Source organism: Plectropomus leopardus, chromosome 11 (genome assembly GCF_026936395.1).
Source record: "Plectropomus leopardus strain MGB_pleo_1.0 chromosome 11, ASM2693639v1, whole genome shotgun sequence".
NCBI lineage: Eukaryota > Metazoa > Chordata > Actinopteri > Perciformes > Serranidae > Plectropomus > Plectropomus leopardus.
In genome coordinates, this window is record NC_142186.1 from 17121084 (window position 1) to 17144732 (window position 23649).

General features: G+C 38.8%; 2 protein-coding genes across 2 annotated transcripts; both read left to right on the forward strand.

The window, feature by feature from the left end:
- The first annotated feature begins 8807 nt into the window (after nucleotides 1-8807).
- LOC121946114 (trypsin-3-like) lies at nucleotides 8808-10812 on the forward strand. Its single transcript, XM_042490553.2, has 5 exons — nucleotides 8808-8888; nucleotides 9016-9175; nucleotides 9284-9546; nucleotides 10379-10515; nucleotides 10605-10812. Exons 1-5 carry the CDS (start codon nucleotides 8849-8851, stop codon nucleotides 10752-10754), a joined length of 750 nt encoding a protein of 249 aa, XP_042346487.2. The 5' UTR covers nucleotides 8808-8848; the 3' UTR covers nucleotides 10755-10812.
- Nucleotides 10813-17621: 6809 nt separating this feature from the next.
- has1 (hyaluronan synthase 1) lies at nucleotides 17622-22685 on the forward strand. The gene is made up of 5 exons (XM_042490522.2): nucleotides 17622-17724; nucleotides 19072-19774; nucleotides 19881-20106; nucleotides 20238-20370; nucleotides 21026-22685. Exons 2-5 carry the CDS (start codon nucleotides 19085-19087, stop codon nucleotides 21699-21701), a joined length of 1725 nt encoding a protein of 574 aa, XP_042346456.1. The 5' UTR covers nucleotides 17622-17724; nucleotides 19072-19084; the 3' UTR covers nucleotides 21702-22685.
- The last annotated feature ends 964 nt before the right edge of the window (nucleotides 22686-23649 follow it).

The following is a 23649-nucleotide window of genomic DNA, read 5'->3' on the forward strand; positions in this document are numbered from 1 at the left end:
TATTTTCTTTTTCCCCTTAGCTTTTTAAAAATAATTTTTCAGATCTATTATTTTGTGGAACATTTCTTACTGTGTTGCTCATTGCCTTTCCCCCCAAGTTTCTGAAAGAAATTGCACCAGTTTGCTCAGGGTTCATAGGTTTAAATACTTTTGGCATCTGAAAGCAAAAGAAAAGTTTATATCGCTTTTGTTTAAAAGGGTTAATTACATAAATGCATACAATATAATAAACACACATTCAGCTACACCTATAGTGATACAATCTTCCATCTCAATAGTAGCTTTCATCTGCTAATATGAAGTCTGATGCAAAATCCTGCCGAGACATGCCCTCTTCAAAAGCCAAACGATAGAGCCTTTGTCCTTTGGGAAACTCCAAAAGTGAAAACACCAAGTAACCAAACAACTAAATACATAAATTGTGGGTTGTTGCGATGACTACTTGAGAAAGAGTGGAGTTGTGACTTCTCATGTACACCAGTGATCCTGCTGCGTAATGTGTTTTTCACTGTGTGGGTTGACCTCACGTTTGCTTGAGGTTAAGGGTGATTGCTCTGTGCTCCTGTCTTCACCCTGCAGCATGATAAGAAGGTCACAACAGCATCTGTCAATAATTTAGGGTTGGCATGCAGTTTTATAAAATCACAGGCTACTCCCTCTGTACCACTGTCCACCTGAAGCTGAACTCCTGAACTGTGGAGCCTCAAACTTGCAAACAAAACAGATCTGGAGTTCCTCTATAGGTAGCACATTATTGAAATTTGGGTTAATGTTAGGGCAATGGCATAAGTATAATTTTTTTCAACCCTTTAAAACCTGGATCAACATCAGGTTTCCTGAACTGAGCTCTGACACCTTTTACAAGGTAGAAAATTATGTTTTAAAAACACTGGGGAAAAATGTCAAGAAAACTATATTTTTAATGAACAGAATTGCATATTTAAAATTATTTTACTGAGTTATTTGAATTTTCAGTTTTTAATGGTAATTTTCTTATACTTTTCTAAAAACATGTTTCTTGCTAATTTTTGTGTCATTTCTTCATAACATGCTCCTTACTTCCCATTATTTTGAAAGAAATTAAGCCAATTTGCACGTGTCAATGGGTTAATGTGTGTTTTTTTGGTCAGCAACCTATTTTGCACTATTGAACTAATCTAGTGTGACATTTGGAAACACATTTGAAGTGCAAGTGTGATCATACTTATGACAAAAGTGAGCAAAAACACTACTGGCACTGACACTACTACTGCTCAAACAGTAACAGGTTGTATCATTTTTGCAGCTTAGTCATTTTCTGTAGTAAATTGAAAAAAAAAAACTGTTGCGTGAACTCATGCTGCATGAAGTTAAAAGAGGAACTTCTTGGAATTGGATGGGGTATTTTTGTTCACTGATCATTACACAGAATCATACATTCCTGAGACATCTGACATATACAGACAGAATATGCCAAAAGGTGCATAAGTGGAAGCATCGCGACAGAATGGCTAACAACCGCAGACCTGATTGCAACCTTAAAACAAAAGGGAATTCATGTACTCACCCTGAAGCAAATCTAGGCTGTAAATCTGAGCAATTTCATTTTTTAAAGCCTGCCTTCCACATTCCTGCTGCTTTTGTACTTCAGTTATATCCCTGTCAAGTATTCACAGTCCCAAAACTGAAATCTATCCCTTGTAAAAACATGGAGCTACAGATTAGTTGAATAATTTGAAGTTACAAACTTTATTTTGAACAAATAACAGGCCAAACCAGAAGATTTAAAGGAACCAGAAAACATCTTACAGTTTAAACAGGCTTTAGATGGAGGCATGGACTTAGGGGAATGTTACTTGGAGAGGCTGAAAATCATTCTCATGTCCCCAGAGGACAGCCCTACCTTTCAGTGGGGAAGCAATGTTTCATCTGAGATTGACTTCATGGTCATATTTCCTTCCACATGGTTTCTCTTTACTCTTGGTTTTCAGCCCCACTACCCACACATTTATACATCTGTGAGACACGGTCGTGAGCTAATTTTTTTCTTTTCGTTTTTTTCCTCCTCCTTTTTGTTAAAAGAAATTTAGGAATATTTTAGTGGAATATTGCCAAACATGATGAATGGACTGTTTCCTCAACCTGTGTGTCTTCACATTTCATGAACAAACACACTGACACTGAAAAATGAATTCCAGTGTGAATGATGCATTCTTGTTAAGTTCATGTGAATCAATTTGACATCCTAAATAAGCAAACTTTTGAAACAGCAATTTAACAGATATTGATCTGCCAATAGAAGCAAGCTTGTTGCTTTGGAAGTTGACTTTACAGAATCCATTCAACAAATATGCGCTACATCAAAACTCATTTATTGCTTGATATGAAAATATACAAAGGCTTTTCCAAAAATGAAGAGTTAATTTTCATCTCTATCACCCCCCCACCCCGAAAAAAACAAAGGCATTTCAGTTCAATTTTGGATTTTGCTGAAAATAAGCTGTAACAATCTAACATTCAATGGAAATCTGTAGACAATAAAACTTCAACATGTTCACACTTTGTTTAGCAAGACAATTTTCACAAATAAACAATTGCCAGAACTAAAAAGCTATTGTTAGGCGATAAACAACCTACACCACAATCACATGACGTCGGCTTTGCCACCACAACAAGGCTGTAATGACATGATCGATGTGATGACATTCTGTAGTCACAATTAGCCACTTGTTAGCAACCACTTAAAGACACGTTGAAGCTTCAGAATTTACAAGTGGGGTATTTACAGACGTGTTTTATATCATAGGGCAAAAGGTGAAACTCTCTTACGCTTGACTGACTGATAGACGAGGGAACTGGAATTTCTAAAATGTCAACTCACCCAACCAAACCCTGTCTCCTAGAAATGACATTTGTATGTAACTGAACTCTCTTCTTCGTTACATTGTTTTGGTAATGTAATCACCGCGATTATGTTGAGAATGGGTTCTGTCAGGTAAAGAAACAAAACATTCTTGTTCTGCGTAGGCTTTGGAGGGAGGGAGGTGGTTGGGGAAGATGGTGGGCTTACATGTTGGACCTCAAGGTTTGTGTCAATTCTTATGCGCAAACAATAAAAGCACTCTGGTTAATGTTAGCAAAAGATTGTGACTTTGGTTGAACGTTAAGAAAAAAGGCAATAATACAAAAATAATGCTGTACTGCTCACTACAAGTGTATGATGTATTGCAAGATTGCCTACAGATGTAGCTACTGTGATGCCACTCATTGGGTTGTGGACTGCTTTTTTGAGGCCGTGAGTTTGGCTTTTTGCCTGTTGCCATATCGTTTTTTGGGGGGTAGAAGTGACCATATTTGGAGAGGGTGCAGCTTTGAAGGAGTGAGGGATCCTGAGGGATAGACTGTGGTGATGCCTCGCAGAGAGCCAGCCTCAAGTGGCCATTCAAGGAACAGCAGTTTGTCGCATTTGGCTTTATTTCTCCCGGAAGTTGCTGCTACATTCAGTATCAACATTTTTATGACTTCCCAAATGCATTGATTGGCAACATTTCCTCATTATTTTCATAAAAAATCTAATTTGCGGAACATTATTTTTCCCTCAAAATGTATTTGCTCTTTCAAATTACTTGTGAATGATCAGGCTTACAGTGAAAAGTCCTAAAAGTAAGTAATAATCAATGTCTTTGATCTCAAAAACAGGTCTGGTGTTTGAGCAATTAGCCAACGAGGCAAACAAATCCAAAAAGGGCTAAACAAAGGCAGAGTCAAAGAAGAGTCCAAAACTTACAGGCATGAGAAAGCTAACATGAGGAACATAATGCTCGAACACTTGCTACAGGAGACAAAGATGAAGTGGTTCAGAAAGTGGGGAACTTTCAGCTTATATACATGATGTGAGGGTGAGATAATGAGACACAGATGTGGCAGTCAGACACAGGTGAAACACATGAGAGCAGGGGAGTTAATCAAACAGGAGGGAAGCTTGACAGGAAGTGGGGACCTAAAATGATATAAGACAGAGATTAAACATTTGAAACCTCAGCAAATTATTTCTGTCAAAAGTATGGGAAGAAGGCAGTAAGCAACTAAAATAAATTAATAAATAAATAAAAAGAAAAAAGAAAATTGCAAGAAATTTGTAAAATGTACAAGAAACTTACCTGAAAACTGGTATTAAAAAAGAACAGAAAAAGAAATCAAAAGAAAACAAACACACACACACACACACACAAAGAAATTACACTGAAAAGGTGTCTAAAAAATCATAACAATTTTATGACATAATTTTAAATATGCAATTATGATAAATATAGCAAGTAATTTTCTAAATCTACTAATTCCTTGCAATTTTCATAACATTTCTTATTCAGTTGCTTATTGCCTTTTTCCCCCCATGGTTTCGAAAGAAATCAAACTAATTTGCTTCAAAGTTTTATATACTTGTGAAGGGCATCTGAAAGCAGCACAAGAAATATGATGTTTCTCCAGGTTTAAAGGGGTTAACAAATAAAAACTAAATTAGGAAATGTTTAGAATATAAAGAAAAACATACAAACATGACCTGACACATGACATGTATAAACTTTATTTCTAGGTAAAAGTGCTGAACAGTCAGACTAAGGAGCATCCTTGTGATCTGCACTGCAGCGGTTGTTCTCACAGTGAAACAATGAAGCTCAATATCTTGAAGTGATCAGCTTCACACAGTGTGGGCTGCTAAAGCCTGCCCAACCCTAAAAAACTGAGTCCCCCACTAATGTACACACACACCACACAGGAACTATGTCCTGCCAATACTCCAGATGTGAGGGGGAGGAAGGAAGGAGAGAGAGAAAGAGAGAGAGAGAGAGTGAAAGAGTGGGAGACACTACATGTGGCTGTGTACACGCTCTCAGTCCCAGCATGAGTTCAGAGCAACACCCTTCTTTGTATGTGTAGGAGGACTCATGTCTCTGTTATCATTGGCTCTTTTTTTGGAGGGATACATAAACATTCAGCTTTTGAATATTCATCCCCACTGAGAGATATTTTGCATCAGTACCCCAAACAATCATTCTAACTACAGGAAACAGTTGAAAATGTGCTGACCCAGTTACTTTCTTCATAACTCGCTCTCAATCTGAAGTGAACTGTTCAGCTCCATTTGTAGCACTAAATGACATTACTGTATTAGCTAAAGTCTAGACGGTATGACTACTTTGTTTAATTTGGTCTTGAGGAATACATCCTCCACTTCTCATTTCTGTGCTTAAATGTGTTTTTTGAATTTTCTGCTGTATAGTCTCGCAGCAGAACTTAAAGGCAAAGCGTTTTGCTGGTGTCTGTAGGGGATATTAATAGCTATCCCAAGGCTATAGTTTGAGGGAAGCCTTCAGAGCCCAGGGCTTGCCAGAGTTCTTGATTTACCAACCAAACATGCAATTATATGTGTGCCGCACAAATACCAATTTGGGTGTGTAAAACAACTAGTGGAGGTTTAAAGGGAATTTGGTTTTAGTAGAGGGTGATATATGCAGTTGGAGTTTGGGGGTTTATTATTCACTGCAGCAGCTGGGAGGGTGGGGGAGCAACCTGAAAGGCACAGCTAAAATGCATGCATGTCTGCTTGTGTCCGTGTGTGGGACAATGTGGTACTAATGACATACTCCTGCTCCCAGCATCACTGTAATACACCCAGTATTTTTCGTCGCTGTGGAGTGCAAAACACTGTGAGCTCACAGCATTTCTAAAAACACAACTCTTTTTGTGTAACACTGGTATACCAACTGTTGTGTTGAAACTCCTAGGCTTCAGTATCGCTGTCACAAAGACACAAATAGTGGGAATCTGCTGCGTCTTAAAACCTCAAAGGTTTGTTGATCTTGTTGCGGTGCTGACTGGAAATCAAAACTGTGTCTCACGGGTGCGGAGAGGTCAGGAATTTTGTTTTTCAAGCCGAAACCAGTGCCAACGGCTTTTGCCCCTATGGCTGACTGACATTTTTTTTCCATGAAATACACCACACACAAGGAAAAAAAGCTGAACCTCAATAGCCTAAACCACTTCCTTAACTTCGTCCCTACTTTCAACCACAACGCCTGGTCCCCCTCTGCAGACCTAAGGGATATGAATAATCAGCCTGGGTTCTGTCTGACAGCAAACAAGCCTGGCAGTGCATAAGTCGTACAGTGCTTTGACACAGTGCTCTCTCTGTCTGTCTGAGGATATTTCGAGGTACAGTGGAATGGGATTAGGGCAACCGGAACTGGTTTACAGGGAGCACCAGATGGAGAAATCAATGGAACTTTTGATCCTTCTCATCTATTTAAACCAAGGGTTAGGGTGGCAAATGCTGAGGGAAAAAATAGCCGTGCCATTATTTAAAGTCAATGGCATTTTTAGATTGCTGCAAAGCATTTATCTCATTTCTTAATTCATCCAACTGATCACATCCTGAATGCTGTTTTGCACATGTGCAACTTAAACAGTCATCTGGGTGTCATATGTTAGACTATTAAAGCTGTTCAGAGCAATTAGCTCAGGGACTCTCTGCATTTGTTGCACATTTTAACGATTCTAGCAATTTACTTTTCTCTAATAAATGCCATTGAAATATCCTGTAACATTGTCTTTGTTGAAAACTTAAAGGAGAACTACACTCATTTACAAAATTCATTCATGTTATTCCTATGATCTAAGACAATGCATAAAATACAAGTAAACAACTTAACAAAATTAAAAAAGTAGAGTGCCAAAAGTACAATTTGTGATGTCATCAAGCATAAATCCAAACTGGGAAAAAACAAAGGTTACTTAAAGTCCAGAGAAGTAAGATGATAATTATAATAAAATAATTCATTGGAAACAGCAGCAGATGTGGATCAAAAACCTCAGTCTTCAGTCTGGAGGAGCAACGTCAACTAATGTCTACTAAACATGCCTCGAATTGAATGTACTGGACCAACTTCCCCTTGTTTTTAGTAATGATCCAGATTTTCAACAGCGTTTCACTAGAATTCTGAGTACAGTTGACCTATGTGTAGAAAATTGTAGATTAAGTCAGCAAAAGTTTATGTTAGCCTGACAGCGGTGCATCTATGTACAGAGTTAAAATATAAAAGACTACACATCCTGCCAAAAACAAGATGGCAGGTGTTTCAGTTGGTCCACTAGACTTTTGTACACTTTCATCAGCTCACCGCGTAACACCACTAACGTTGGTAACGTTTGCAGGACTGGAGGATGAGGTATCTTGTAACAACAAGCGTGTAGTAATCACGTGATTGTAAACAAGCTATAGAATAAAGCTCATATAGGGTATGAAAGAGAAAACGAAGATTCTTTGAGTCTACCATTTTTATCATTATGTAGGTCTTTCGAAATCTAAATACAAGAGTAAACAAACACAACAGAGAACACATGTAACCTGAGGCTGTTTTATCTTTGCAGATAATAAGTTGCTCAGCCGAACGCGCCAAGTCATTGCACTTGATTACAATCAAAGAAGCAATGATATGCAGGTTTTAAAAGAATGATACAGATTTGAGTGTGCCACACTGTAATGATGGGGGGAGGACTTGCCTGAGCTGGATGGGAATGCGTTATATTTTAGCCTTAAGTGTATAATCATAGGGTTTGGTTAAATGCACCCTCGTATTTAAATGTTTTCCTGTCTGGTGCTGATAAACACCTATGCTCATACATGAGTAACAGAGCCTGGTCTCTCAACCATTGACTCAGTCAACAATGATGTGCAGTTTTGGAAAACAGATGGAGTGCTGATTTCCTTTGAATATTTCATACCCAAGCCAGAGAGGTAGAGGAAGAAGATGCATTGGTTTCCCAAGTGACTGACGAGACTGAATTTCAAAACAGGATTGTAAAATGAAACCTTCAAACAAAGTTCTGCTTTATAGGGAATTCATTTTGCTTTTAACTCACTGAAATTGTCTAAATGGCTCCGAAACTTGTATAAAAACAAAATGCCAGTAAGAAATTTTTTAGTCATAGTAACTAAAATGAATGAAGATATTAATGCTTTCAGTGTCAACAAATGACACTTCACTGTGACATACTGGAAACGGAAAATGCTGACACTGTATAACATTTTCTGACTATTTTAGATTTTCTATGTGAGGGTGTGTCATGTAGAGGTTGAGCAATGTAAAAGGTGAAAATATTAACATTTCATGTATTGCAACACAGCTTTGCATTTTTCCAGCAGCTTGCTGATAAGTTGCCAGCCTATTTTGTATGAGTAAGCGGAACATTGAAATAGTAAAATATGACAAGTTAAGTTCTTCTCTTAGTATTTTTTGGCTCTCTGGATGTTGAAAAAAAATGGCACATTATAGGAGAGTTTCTCTCTGGCTCAGAGTGTCTTTAACCACATGAATTACACCCACATACCAAGTCTTACTCAACATCCACAAGAGCAAATATGACTTTGTAGTTCACTCAAAGGCAGCATGCATCTCATATCCTGCATGTAATTGTATAATGCAAAGAAAAACATTGCCATAGTGACATAGTTTCATCGAAAACATACTGATGCCACAGTGAGCTCAAACTTAGAGCTATGACCTCAAATCTAATGAAAACCACTCTGACTGAATGCATACTGTGAAAGGGGAATTCCACATGTTAGTGTTTGCAATTCAGATAGTTTTCTCATCCAAGCTTTTCTTCCCCCAGTTTGTTTTTCTGCCTTACTGTACATTAAACCCAGTGTTCTGGGGAAATGTAACACATGTTTAGTGTTTGAGGTGTACCTCTGACGATAGACGACCTTGAGAAAAGGAGATAAGAGGGCTAAAATACCTGATACTAAGAGGGCGAGGACACATTAATGTGCTGCCCTGACAGACAGACAGACAGACAGACAGTAGGCATGAAGCTGTTCTTTCTTCTGGCTCTCTTTGGAGCGGCAGGTATAGTATAGAAATGATGGATACTGTAAAAGTCTGTTTGTCTACGGAGAATTAAATATGATACATGATAATACACTGATAACATAACTTTCACTGTTTTTGTCACTTTTTTATTCTTATGTTTCAGCGGCAGTTGCCCTGAGGGAAGATAACAAGATTGTCGGAGGATATGAGTGCCCAAAACATTCTGTGCCTTACCAAGTGTCTCTCTTTACTGGATATAACTTCTGTGGCGGCACTCTTCTGTCTGATGAGTGGGTGCTCTCTGCTGCTCACTGCAAATCAAAGTAAGGAAGATTATCCAAACCAAAACTCTAACAGCTGATGGATTCATATTGTGTGTCTTAAGCAGAAAGAGCACAAAGTCCCCCTAATGGTGGATTTATTTCTTCCAGGTCAGATGTAGAAATTCGCCTGGGAGAGCACGACATCTGGGAACATGAGGGGACTGAGCAGCACATCATGTCCTCCAAGTTTATTCGCCACCCTAACTATAACTCCCGCACACAGGACAGTGACATCATGCTGATCAAACTGAGTCGCCCTGCCACTCTGAACAGCTATGTACGCCCTGCGAAGCTCCCTACAAAATGTGCCATTGACGGGACAATGTGCCACATCTCTGGATGGGGGAGTCTTCGTCCCAGCAATGAGGGATGTGAGTGACAGAGCAATTATTTGACTGTGTGAGAAAGCTACAAAAATGCATTTTTTGCCATTACTGTATATAAATGTATATATATTTTATATTTTTTGTTATCAATTTTTTTTTATTTTATTAACATTCATTGTGTGGCATGCAGCAATGGAAAAAGTCACTCTAGTAATGAGTGCCAGCCATGCACACAGTCAATGTTTAAAAGAAGAAAAAAAAGTAATAAGACAGATGTAAAACAAACAAACATCTACTTAAAGGGCCCCCCCAGCACTCACTGGACCCAGACCAACAACTTCCAAGAGGCTTTCAAGGTTCACTGAGACTGAGCTCCGCATCTCTATTGTTGACTCCTTAACCACATATACACAGGCTGTTGACAGCTCTGTATGATATGTAACAACATCAAAACCCACACCAAAAAAAGAGAGGGGGTAGAGTGGCTTCCAGTGTATTGCAAACTATTTTTTTCTGCTGTAAGCCAGGTTAATTTAGCCCTGTTTTTGATCAGTGTCAAGTGTAACTTCAACAGATGATTTAGAACAAAACTGTCCAACAAAGCCTGTTGCAATAATTTCCGAGAAGCTGGTCACTGGAGAACATTCACGAAAAACATGGCAATAAATACCAACATCTTCATATAAGACAAAGTGCAAACGGATCAACAATTATTTTCATCAAACAAGGCTTTTTGGGCATCAAATACACTGAATGTATAAAACTATAGTGTAGTTGTTGGCTTTACAGTTTTCTGAAGGCTAGCTAGGTCTGGCATCAGCCTTCCATAAAGCATTTACTTTCAGGGGTAAAACCACTCTTTTTCTGTCTTTTCCAGCAAGGTTCCCTGCTAAGTTGCAATGCCTGGACGCCCCACTTCTGAGCGACGACACGTGCTTTAATGCATATCCTTTCCAAATCACTGAAAACATGATCTGTGCTGGATTTTTGGAGGGAGGGAAGGACTCCTGTCAGGTAATATCATGGCTGCTGAGACACAAAACAACTGTTTCTGCCACTTGATGTAAAGAGTGAAGATAATTGTTCTTTTTATCTATTTCCAGGGTGACTCTGGGGGTCCCATGACATGTGATGGAGAACTTCAGGGAGTTGTGTCTTGGGGCCATGGCTGTGCTCTGAGGAAGAAGCCTGGGGTATACACGAAAGTTTGCAATTACATCTCCTGGATCAAGGACACCATGGCGTCTGGCTGAGCAGCTAAAATATCAGAGTATTCACATGTAAGCCGGCAGTAAAGTCAACAATATGATACGCTGTGTGTACAGTGTGGTTTTTACAGATCTATATGTGAGTTCTTAGAGTGACAATGACAGTGAGTATCTAAGAATACAACAGCCTGTGTGAAGAGACAGGAGCCTGCCTCCCACACGCATGCTTTCACACAGATAGACACAAATACATCAAAACGTATCTCATTACAAATGAGATACTTTCTTATCAAATGTATCAAAATAAAATACAAAATACTTGGATATGTATTTAATCAAATTCAAATATTTTGTAATTTGAAAATGCAAAATTCTGGACAAACTGACAATTTAGGCATTTTGTAGCTTCAATATTGGTCTGACCTTAAGCCCTCTGAAATTAAAAGAATTTAAAGATGAGCTCTGGTTTTTACTCACATCATAGATTTGATGTGGTCAGTCAGGATATCTGGGAGGTGGGAGGCTGTGAATTTAGCGGTGCATAGTGGTCAAAGTGACCGTTGACTGAGTAAACAGCCAACTGAAATACAGCTAGGAGAACTGAGCAGTAACGGTCCTATAACAGCAGAGTATGATACAGTTCAACATAGTAGAGGATAAAGAGAAACACCTCCCACCCTGAACCCCTACCTCAATACCAACAACTTAGAAAAAAATAAAGTTTTCCTCTTTGTATCCCCAAGCAGTCCCAGGAACATAAATGTTTGTTCACAATGAGTGTTTTACTGGACATGATGGGACATGTCATATGAGTCAATTGCAGACTGTGAGTAAGGTTATTTTTGCATAGTTTTTTTTTTACCTGGGGATAAAAATGTGTTTTTTTGAGAATAAAATGGCAGTAAAGAATGTATTTCAAATACACAAATACAGGCTCTTGGAGTATTTTGCAGCAAATTCAACCCTTTTTTCCAGCAAAATACAAATATTAAATTACTAAAAAGAACTTAGATATGTCACAGTTCATAGAAGAAACAACCAGCAGCATGACTCGGAAGGCAGAGGAGCAAAGCAAAGAGTCTTTACTAAAAAAAAGGATACAAAATGATCCAGGCAATCAACAAAGTAACAAGGGGTTGGGCTGAGGCAGAACCCAAAAATGCAGGCATGGTTGAAATCTAGACCAAAAATCACAAGGCAGATATGAAATGCTGGGAAGCAAAAAGACAACCTGCCAGAGAGCTAGAGAAAGTGGACTGGTCTATATACAGGGGAGCTGATGGGGTAAAGAGGAACAGGTGAGTGATGATCAGCAGGTGGAGTGAATCTACTGATGAGGGCAGGCAGTGGGAGTGACAGGGTCTGAAATGACTGCAGAGTCAGAAAACAATGTACAAACAAACAAAGTGAATCAATGAATGATAAATGAACAATTTCTAATTCTAAATCCTAAAAAAGCTATTTTAAATTAACCAATTTATGCCCCACTAGTAGGCTACCATAACAATAATTGCCCCAACTTTTGTCATGATTCTTCTGAAGTCTTGAAATCTGGTACAGAATTATTTTGGGCAGGTATCTCACAGCACAACTTTGACATTTCGATTCGATCACATGAAATCACACTTTTATTAATAGTCAAAGTCAGGACTTTTGAAAAACAATGAAAGACACTGAAATCGTATTTATTAAATAAGTTTATCTATCTATCTTTCTATCTATCCATCTATCTTTGTTTTTGTTGTTGTTTTGTTTGTTTGTTTGGTTTTTCTTTCTTTTCTTTTGAAGACATTTCTTGCCAAGCTGCTCATTATGTTTTCCCCATGTTTTCTTAGGTTTCAGGCAAGCATTTAAAAGTCTTCTGAATGCACAGAGAAACTGATGTCCATCCAGGTGTTAAAGGGTTAACTGAAATACTGTCCATCTCTTCTTCTACACCCAGACTATCCATTACAAACAGTGACAAACAGGTGCTTTGCTATGCAGGTGCCTGAAACAAGTGTGTCTGAAAAGCCACTTATGCTCAGCACCATAATTCGTAGTTTTGGTGAGCATGGCTGTAAATCTAAACAGCAACTATCTAAATAACTAAGAGTGTAATACACAGACCTAGCTGCCCCCCATGCTGTCATAGTATTTGACTCTATGAGCTCTGACTCAGAGTGACTTTAAAATGAATAGGCAGACATGTTTCTTACTCATGGATGCCTCAGAACACAGAGCAGTTGAGGAATAAACCTGACATTTACCGTCAGCCAACCGTAAATCACAAAGGGCAAAATAAAAAAAAATGCTGCTACACTACTCTCTGTGGGTTGAAATTGCAAAGCATGTTGCACACTCTGGCCACACTCCATAATCACTGATTATGGAGCACTGTCTGCTAAAATGTGGTGCTTCAACTGTTGACTATCCAGTAACTTTTTTTAGCTGTAGTTTGGCCTGAATGTTGGCGCAGTTTGTGTTTTGAGCTACAGGTCCTGAAATATATTGTGCTGAGCCGGATAGTTTCATCAGAATCGTCAGACGACTTTATTTTCCTCAATGTTTGTGTGGATAGGGAGAGAGTGATAGCCACCAGAGGTCGTGAAGAATGAAGTTTACGTCCTTACCCTGTCACTCTCCAAGAATATGACTCATGGTTTAAAACCATTTTTTTCATCCAGTGGTGTGACTGGCGGTCTCTGCAAATGAAGTTTAGCGAAGTTGACGAGGCTATCAAAAGAGACAGACTCAACACTGCTTACAAGAGAAAACATTTTGTTTTGACGATGGCCTGCATCCTTCCCTGTGTAGGCCGAAAATCATCAGGCACGCCGACTTCTAATAACAAAGGGTATGCAGCATATGTGATTATTTTATACGTATATAGGGAATGCATGACTCTGATGTGTGATATTTTTCTCATGTCTAATGTTTTATATATATATATATATATATATATATATATATATATATATATTTAGAGGACAGACTCGGCAGCGCAGCTCCTCCTGTATCACCGTCACTCTTGACACCACCATCATCTCCACCCCCTCCATCTCTGTTGGTCCATTCACCACAAGCATTACAGCAACAAGATGAAGATTCTTAAGACAAGGACTCACAAGACGAGGACCCACAAGAGGCATGCAAAAAGCGCTCCATATACAAGGTCGGAGATCTGCCTGACGGCGTATTGTCAGCTGTGTTTTTGGATGGGGTTAAATGTTCTGTTCTCCACCTGCTAAACATTGTTCTGAACCAATATTGGGAGGAGACCTGCTACGGCTGCCAGATTGATCACCACAGTCAGAAACATCATGATTGTGTGTGGTGCATGATGGATTCTATGCGAACAGGTTTGATCAGATCATGAAACAGCTCTGGACTTATCGTTTTATTCCATCCATCCAGCGCTATTTGAGCATAAAATGCATCAACGCATGCAATAAATAAACCAGTCCCTATGTCACAGACAAATCAATAATCTTATCAATCATTGTCAGTGTCTGACCTTTACGGTTTCGACCCAGGTGTGCCAAGAGGAGTGCTGCATGTTGCAATTTTATTAAAAAACAAACAAACAAACAAATGTAATCTTAGGCCTCTATCACATGTTCTGAATGTTGCAGTTGAAACTTTCAATCTAGTTCAGTTCAGTTTTTGAAAAACCCATTATCACCATTATCACAATTTGACTCAGAGGGCTTTACAGCATAACATTCATTTGTCCTTAGACCCTCACAGCGAATAAAGGAATAAATCCCCCCAAAAACCACCACGAATAGGAAAAAATGGTAGAAACCTCAGGAAGAGCAAATAAGGGAGAATCCCTTCTACCAGAATGGATAGACATATAGCAGATGTCATTAAAACAATTAAAATACAACAGATAACATAATGATATATATTGGAAAGAGATGGAGAGAGAGCCTTGGTGAGAGCGGGAGAGGGTAGAAGTTTCTTTGTATTTTTAGCCCTGACAAGAACGCTTTTGAAATGGTCTTTGGCCATTAGATTAAATGATTTCTTTTAAAACATCATTGCATCTTGTGTTAATCTGTTTGAAAGAAACATGCATCAGGTGCACATATGAGAACACTTGATCACAAAACGTTCAAGTGATTTAAGTGGATTTTGGTTGCTTGGGTGTGGCACAGAGCAGCAGGGTGAGTCACCAGGCATTCGCTTGACCACTGAATAAAGAGGCCCTAACGAGGAATCATAGCCTACGTGCAGAAAATAGCTCTTATTGCTATGAAGCTGGATGTTGCACTTTTCTTATTTTTGAAAACACATCCCAGGACAGGATGTTGATTCTGGCAGCACAAATCTCCATGTTTTGAATCCTACAGAATTCCACAAACCATGTTTGTGAGCTACTTAGAAGTTATGGCGGCTTGGTAAAAGAGTCCTTTTTCTGCTGTGGTGTCCTTCTCACACGTTCTCGATGTGCCCACAGACCAATCCGGTTTATCCCTCAATGACTGCAATTATTAGCCAGGGACACGTGAGAAGAAACCAGCAGTTTAGCCCTGAGTTTTTCATGAAGGAAAACAGCTGAAAAGCTGATTGATGGCATTATACATTAATAATAATGGTATGTGAAAAAATTAAGTAAAAGCTAGTTAACCCTTAGAATCCCGGATCACTTTTCTTCTGCTGCATTCAGATGACTTTCACAAGTATTAACTTTTGAACCCCGAGCAAATCAGTTTGATTTCTTTCAAAAATTTTCAAGCTTCTTCTGGGTCATGTCATCTTAAGTTGCTAATTCCCTTCTTCCCATGTTTTTGAAAGAAAGCAGGCCACTTTGCCTGGGTTTTAAAGTGTTAATGGAAAAAGATGGCAACTTATAGGAGATGATAAATTCAAATTGATAAAAAAAATGGCACAAAAGCAAACAGGATTGTACATTTATGAGAACATACAGATCTCATGCAAAAAGCCCACATGAAAGAACATATGTAGTTCACCGTCCCTAAACACTGTGACTGGCTCAGCCTCCACACATGACATCAGCTGCCTGGTGGCTACTATTTGGGTCTGACATGAAGCATGTTGACGGCTTGGGCCAGCTCCTGTGGCTAAGGGCGTGGACCCTCATGAGCGGTCAACAGATTTCCCTGCAAAGCAGCTCTCCGGGGATGTAATCATGGTTAAGTTAGGACAGTGGCAGCATCTCAGTGAACCAGAAGGGGCAGCTTTAGTCCTCTGAAGTCACAGATTAGTGGAATAAAACAGAGACAAGACTTCCTTTTACTCTGTGACACCAGCTTTGACTCCAATCACATGTAATGACTGAAAAGACCTACTTACCCCGCTACTTCACTCTGGTATTTTGAATTTCGCAGTGTCAGATAAGAGCCAGCAGAGGGCGCCATCCAACTTGTGTACAGGCGTGTTTGCAGCATCTGAGGTTACTTATCTCTCCTCTTTCAAGGTTAATGTGACTGAAATCCTGACATTCTGTTCGGTGCCTGCAGTTTCTGACAAAATATGATAACTTCATAATAACTTCAAGACTTTCAATTTCAATGGCAACGATGGAAGAAATATTCAGAGCTCAACAGAGTAAAATAGCTACTATATCACTGTGAAGTAAATGTCCTGCTTTCAAATCTTACACAAATGAAAATACAAAAATATCAGCATCAAAAAAACAAGTACTCAATATGCAGAGCGATCCATTAAAGAACAACATATACATCATGTTACTGGTGATAACTAGTAAAACATTCATGGATTCATCATTTTAATATTTCAGCTGGTGAAGGTGGCACTGATTTTAATGACTTTATAAAATACTGCTGGGCTGCTTGACCTATAATGATATGGCACAAGAAAGTAGGTCTGGTTTCAAAATTGGGAGGGCACATATGAAATGGGGGGGTTTGGAGATCTTGTGCCAGAATATTTTGAGCATCAAGCACTTAATTTCTTGTATTCCTGTATTTCTATGCAGAAATGTGTACCTTTTCTGCATCAGTTTATGGTGTCAATATCTTACATTTTATAAAATAAATTTATTGGGAGGGCAAATGCACAATGTTTTAAATCCAAGGCCCTCAATGTCCTTCAGGTAAAGGACTCCAAAATAAAAGAGAAGGAGCAGGGACCCCCTGGGACATATCTTAAACCGAGTTGTGTTCTAAACTTGGCCTACATAAATGTAAAGAGCAGTCTAAAGGGCACGAATAAACATACCTTTTTGCGATGCACACTAAGCTATTTAAACAGTAATGATTAGCATATTTATTTATTCTTACATTGTGGTTTCATATGATAAGGACTCATTGGTAAGACAGTAAACCAAGACTACATTTTGTGTTTATTATTATTATTATTATATTTTGGATTAATTCTAATTCTAATCAATTTAAAGTTACTTAAACTCTTAGATAACTGTAGTGGAGTAAGAAGTAAAAAGTGGCAAAATGGAAATTCTGGAGTTAAGTACACGGAAGAACTTAAGCATAAATTTGTACTTAGGTTAGGCGATAAAAAATAAAATGAAATAAAATGGTGTTATTAAAAAAGAGGTGCATCAAAATTGGGTAAAAAGTAGCTTTAAGGTGGCTGTAAAAAAGGAAATTGTGGTCAAGGTAAGCGCAAACCTCAGGTAACCCAAGAAGTTCTCAAGAGGGTCCAAACTGAAACATGAATCGATTTCTCCCTTACGAGTTTATATAAAGCTCCGACAGCAGCATCGCTAAAGTTTGGGAACCTCCTTTTTTTTAGGAAACAGTCTTGTCAGAGGTCACAGACTGAACATCTCTATGGTAAAGGGGAAAAACAAATCAGACGCGCACAGATGTTCTCCTCCAGTCAGGACCACCGCCTTGCTCCTGACGCAAGGCTGAGTCAGCGGGGGCGCGCGTAATTGATAATCCCCCAGACATAAAAAGCGCGCACATGGCTCCATCCCGTGTTCAAACCTAGAAGCCAACAAACTCAACGCCGAAGTAGTCACACAGGAGAAAACATCGAGTGGATGTCTCGCAAATTTGAAGCCAGGGGATCTTGACATCAGGTAGGATTAAAAAATAAAGGTATCATGTGTTTGGTCACATTTTCTTATTGGTGTTTTGCTGATAAATTATTTAAAAACTGATATATACAATATAATTCAATTGGAATGACTAGAAATAGGCTTTAATTAATTTTAATTTTAAATATAAACAAAATGATTGTTGTGGAATCATGGCAAGTTATTATTAAAACTGATATAAATTTGAAATAGAAATTAAATAAAAACAACAGATATCAGATTTCTGCTTGAGGTAAGATGCTTCTACACATTACATTTAACGCTATAAATATACATTTATTTATCTATTTGTAAGTTAATTATCTCTGATTAATACCAGTGTTATTATTTCTTGCTTTATATGGTAACTTTAAAGTTATTTACCTTTTTCATTTTGAGTATATGAATTGTAGCTTACCTAAAATACTTGAATCTGTACATGTAAGCATCTATAACATATTTATTTATATTCCTACATGTTTTGAATAATAATATAATAACAATATCATAGAATATATTCAAATATAAAACAGTTAAAAAAAACCCTGAACTGTTACATGCATTTCTCTACAATAGTAGCTGTCAGTGATAAACATCCTAAGATTAATAGTCTTTGCACAGAGGATTTTTAAGTAACAGCACATGCCTGGTAGCTGTATTGTTTTCCAACTTGTATAGCTTGTTAACATGTCTTACAACAGATATAAAACTACTAACTCCATAGTACACCCTTTTTTCCAAACCGCAGTGAGTGTCTGCACATTTTTAAAAGGACCAGTAGGAATCAACTCTTTATGCATATATAAAACATACCATGTATGTCAGGCATGTCTGAAGTCCGGCCCAGGGGCCTATTGTGGCCCTCGAACCAATTTTAAATGGCCCTCAGGTTGACTTTCAAAATAAAATATATGTGGGCTGCCACATAATATTGGTTAATCAAGTAATATCACTTTACATTTTTTGCCATCACTTCACAGTGGCAGAGCTATTATACAGTTTGTAGACATAAATCAAGTAGGAACTATGCAGGTAGAACTGATGTGTTTTCATAAAGAAACGGCAAACAAGAAAACGGAACCGTTACTTAACAGCCGATGCTTCCTGCTATAGGTAGCAGACATGTCCATAGCAAGCCGGCGTAAACTTGACAGTGAAAGCGAAGTAAAAGTTTTCACTGAATGATGAAATGGTTGCGTTTGTCTCATTTGTACAGGATTATTTTTTAAATGGCCCATTTAATGTGAGAAGCAGCTGCCCCTCAGGTTTTTTCTTTACATGATCTAATCTGGCTCCCATTCAAAAAAGCTCGGACACCCCTGATGTATGTATTGTCTTTGTGTCTCTTAGGTAAAGAAACAAAATGGAGCTGAAACCTTTATTGAAGAAGCTGGGCTCAACAGTCCGCGCCATCTTCACTTTCTCCTTTGCTCTGCTGGTCTTGGGCGTGATGGTGTGGGCCTATGTTGATGGTTTCCAGCTGGCGACATCCAAGTATGGAATCATCTCCTTTGGCTTTTATGGACTGCTCCTCTCACTCCACGTGTTGGTCCAGAGCTTTTTCGCTTTTATTGAGCATCGGCGAATGAAAGCGCGCACAAACCCCTGCACCTTCACCAAAACCATCGGCTTCACTATTTCAGCCTACCAGGAGGACCCTGTGTATCTGAGAGAGTGCCTCAACTCCATCAGGGCCCTCAAGTATCCTCCTGAGCTGCTGCGCATCATCATGGTGATAGATGGGAACTCAGATGATGACCGGTATATGATGGAAATGTTCAGGGAGGTGTTCGCAGACCAAGACCCTGGCTGTTATGTGTGGAAAAACAACTACCACACTTGGGACCCCACACAGGCACAGCAGGAGGTGAAAATGGCAATAGGACCAGGAGGGGATGCAGATTATGCCATAGGTGAGGATCCACAGCGAAAAGACGTTGAGCACCTGATCCAGAGCAAGAGGTGCGTGTGCATCATGCAAAAGTGGGGCGGCAAGCGGGAGGTGATGTACACAGCGTTTAAAGCACTCGGGCCATCAGTTGACTATATACAGGTATATATTTTTCTTTTAGAACTCAATTTCTCTATGATTTTTCTCCAGTTAAGATGAATTTATGAAGCACATTTTTTATGACGTGACTCTCTTCCTTCTTCTCCAGGTGTGTGACTCTGACACCAAGCTGGACTCTCTGGCCACCGTGGAGCTGTGTAAAGTGTTGGAGAGCAACCACAAGTACGGTGCAGTGGGAGGAGATGTGATGATCCTCAACCTGAAAGACTCTTACATCAGCTTCATGAGCAGTCTGAGGTACTGGATGGCTTTCAACATCGAAAGGTCCTGCCAGTCCTTCTTCAACTGTGTGTCCTGCATAAGTGGTCCTCTGGGTAAGAAAAAAATGATTTCCTGTGATGTGGGTCAAAGTGATGATTCTACATGTCAAGCAGTGGTAGTCATGGTTTTAATGCACTGTTGTGCCAATGTAACTAATATTTCCCTCTTGAATTGCTCGATGAAGGTCTCTACCGGAACGATCTCCTCCAACAGTTTCTGGAGTCCTGGTACAATCAGAAGTTTTTGGGAACTCACTGCACATTTGGTGACGACAGACATCTTACCAACCGAATGCTGAGCATGGGCTATGCTACAAAGTAAGTTGCTTATCAATAGACTGAATCACCATGTTTGTTTACAATAACTTGCAGGCAGAAAATCCCTGCGCCACGTACATAAAATGTACGCTGCCTGAATCAGTTAATTTTTAGCCACCTAAAAACCTGATGTCGTTATTGAGTTGGTGATCCACCACTGCCTTTATTGTTTATTGTTTAAGGTAAATCATTGAGAATCTTCCAAATTTAGCACACACTTAAACTGATATCGATTTTTTGTTGTTGTGTAAAACAGGTTTTGCTGTAGTACCTGTTCACACTGATTAGCATGCATGCCAGGATATTTGGTTCATCAAAGACACTAGGAAACCAACTAATTACATTTAAAAAAGCAGAGCAGAAACATCAAATAGATGATCACCATATTTAACTTGTTTATCTTTATCTAAATGTTACAGTTTTGACTAACAGTGACAAAAGAAATAAACAAATTTGCAGATTTCACACATCTCTGCAATTAAAAACATCAGTGCGTCAGGTGTTTATCTGTATGTAATTGTTGTCAGCAGTGCAACTTCATGGCGATTCCGTCTATATTGTGCACAGGAATGACTTGATTTGCAATAATCTTGATGTGTCACCTTTGAGGTGATGATCCAGGTTTCATAGATCATATTTTTGTGATTTCCTTTAGATACACAGCTCGCTCCAAATGTTACACGGAGACACCAGCTCAGTTCCTGCGCTGGCTCAACCAGCAGACTCGCTGGACAAAATCCTACTTCCGTGAGTGGCTCTACAACGCAATGTGGTGGCACAAGCACCACCTCTGGATGACCTATGAGTCCATTGTCTCAGGTATTTTTCCTTTCTTCGTCACCGCCACCATCATCCAGCTGTTCTGGACAGGCACTGTGTGGGACATCCTCTGGATCCTGTGCTGCATCCAGCTCATTGGGCTGGTGAAAGCAGCGTACGCCTGCATCCTGCGCAGAGACATAGTCATGGTGTTTATGTCCCTCTACTCGGTTCTGTACATGACCAGCCTGCTGCCAGCTAAGTACTTTGCTATAATCACCATGAACAAAAGCAGCTGGGGGACATCAGGCCGGCGTAAGATAGTAGGGAACTACATGCCCCTCCTGCCTCTGTCGGTATGGGCCACCATTTTATTAGGTGGGCTTGGTTATACAATCTACAAGGAAAGTCAACTGGATTGGTTTACTCCTGCCAAAATACTGGAGACAAAGTTTATTGTGTATGGCTGCGTGGCGTACATATTCTACTGGCTGTTTATGATGCTCCTCTACTGGGTGTGGTTCCGTAAACTATGTAGGAAACGCAGCCAAAAATACACTGTGAATGTGTAGGTCCGTAATGTCCAGTGAAGAACAAAAAGAAGGAAGATAATTTATTCAAATTCAACCATTTACTTTATTTTCTTCAGCGAGTTTCATTTATTTATTTGTCTCACATTTCAGTAACTGATGGACATTGTGAATATTGATGCAATGGATAACGATGATATTACCAAAGCATTTTTTTACTCATAACAAAAGTATCACAAATATATTTAAGGACAAATGTTTGATTCATATGGAGATGTTGTTGCACATTTACATTAAAGTGTACTGAGGACCTTTGGGTCCGTGCATTTCTCAGGTTTCTCTTTATCAGATTGAGATGGCCTTCCATCAGATATTTATACATGATATCTAAAGATCGGAGAACTGTTATTTACATTAAAAAATATATTGAAGGTTGTGGGTAATAGATGTTAGGTTATGTGTGTTAATATTCAGACGATGTGTCCACAGATGTGTATGTAGATTACTTTAACAAGCAACTCTAATTTTGCTTGTCAGTTTAGTGACCATTACTTCACCACTGTTGTCAGTGCACTGGATCCTGGATGGCACTTTTACTGTGTTGCAGACTTACTTGAAAACACAATAAAAAAACCCTGCAGATATGGTATTGTGCAGTGAGGAAAAAGTGCAAGCAGAGAAAAAAGCAGCCTCACCTCTATGACAAAAATGGACAATGATGCTGTGGCTGAGGATCAAAACATAGCGTCACTGACTGAAACCTGAAGCAATGTGGACTGATGTTTCTTTACTTATTGTGTTTTATGTTGTTGCTGTATAGATACTCTCTTGACAGTCTGGGTGTACTGTGTAAGATGCACTTTGTTTACTATGATATTACAGCGAAAAATAGACAAAAACTTTTTTATGTATGTATTCTAAGCAATACACCTGTTGTAATGGCTGGAAATTGTCTGAAAATGTGAAAATTTTGATGGTTTTGGGAACTTGTAGAGAAGTGAAAAATAAAATATTTTTCTAATGTGATTAACTCTTTTTTTCCTTTTTTTTTGTGGGGGTCAAAATGACATAATTTCCAAGGAATAACCGAAACATCAACTTTTACATAACACAGTATACAGGTGACACACAAGGCAACCTCAAATTAGGCATCACATACGACACACTTTCTTGAAGGTTAGCATTAGCATGGCTGCTAACTTCAAAAGGAAGTGGCAATGAATGTCAGAGTTGTACAATTAAACTTACAATCTTGACCTAATAGAAAAATGTGATACTGCCCGATGGTAGTGGCCAGGCAAAGTTATAAGGAGCTCCTACCATACATCACAGATTTGGGTAAAACACAAATCTGCAAAAAGAGAAAAAAACAGGTACTGAAAACGTTGCAGCAAATAAAGTGATACTGAAAGTTGTGCAGAGTTCTTTTTGCAGATTCCTGGGGTCAGTGTGTCCCTCTCCTACGCACCTATCTCATTTGATAGATGTGTCTTGTTTTCTTTGGTAAAACACATAAAAGGTGTCCATGTATATCTGTAGCATAAACACATTTTTCCTCAGATTAGCAGTGTTATGACTCTTTAAAACTTCAACATGACCATTACTACTATGTATGAGATGAAACTGGGTTGGCAAGAGTATATATCAACACAAGCATAGACATCTAAAATAGCAAAAGTGAAATTATAAAAGCATGTGAGAGTGAGAGTGAAAGCTCTCCCTGGTTTTTCCCATACAGTATCACAAAAAAAGGTGTTTAGTGGTAAACGTGGGCTGAATATGAACTGTAAATAATATACAATATATTAAACTGTGCATTTCAAGCAAAAAATGCTAGTGGGAAAATGTTAGTCTGCTGATGCCAGATTATCCCGTCAACTAGTAATTATCTGAGATGTTAATTTCACAACTATATCACAACTAACAGTAACCAATTAATCTTACATAGAATTCATGAAAAAACTGATTAAAAATAAAAAGACAAAAAATA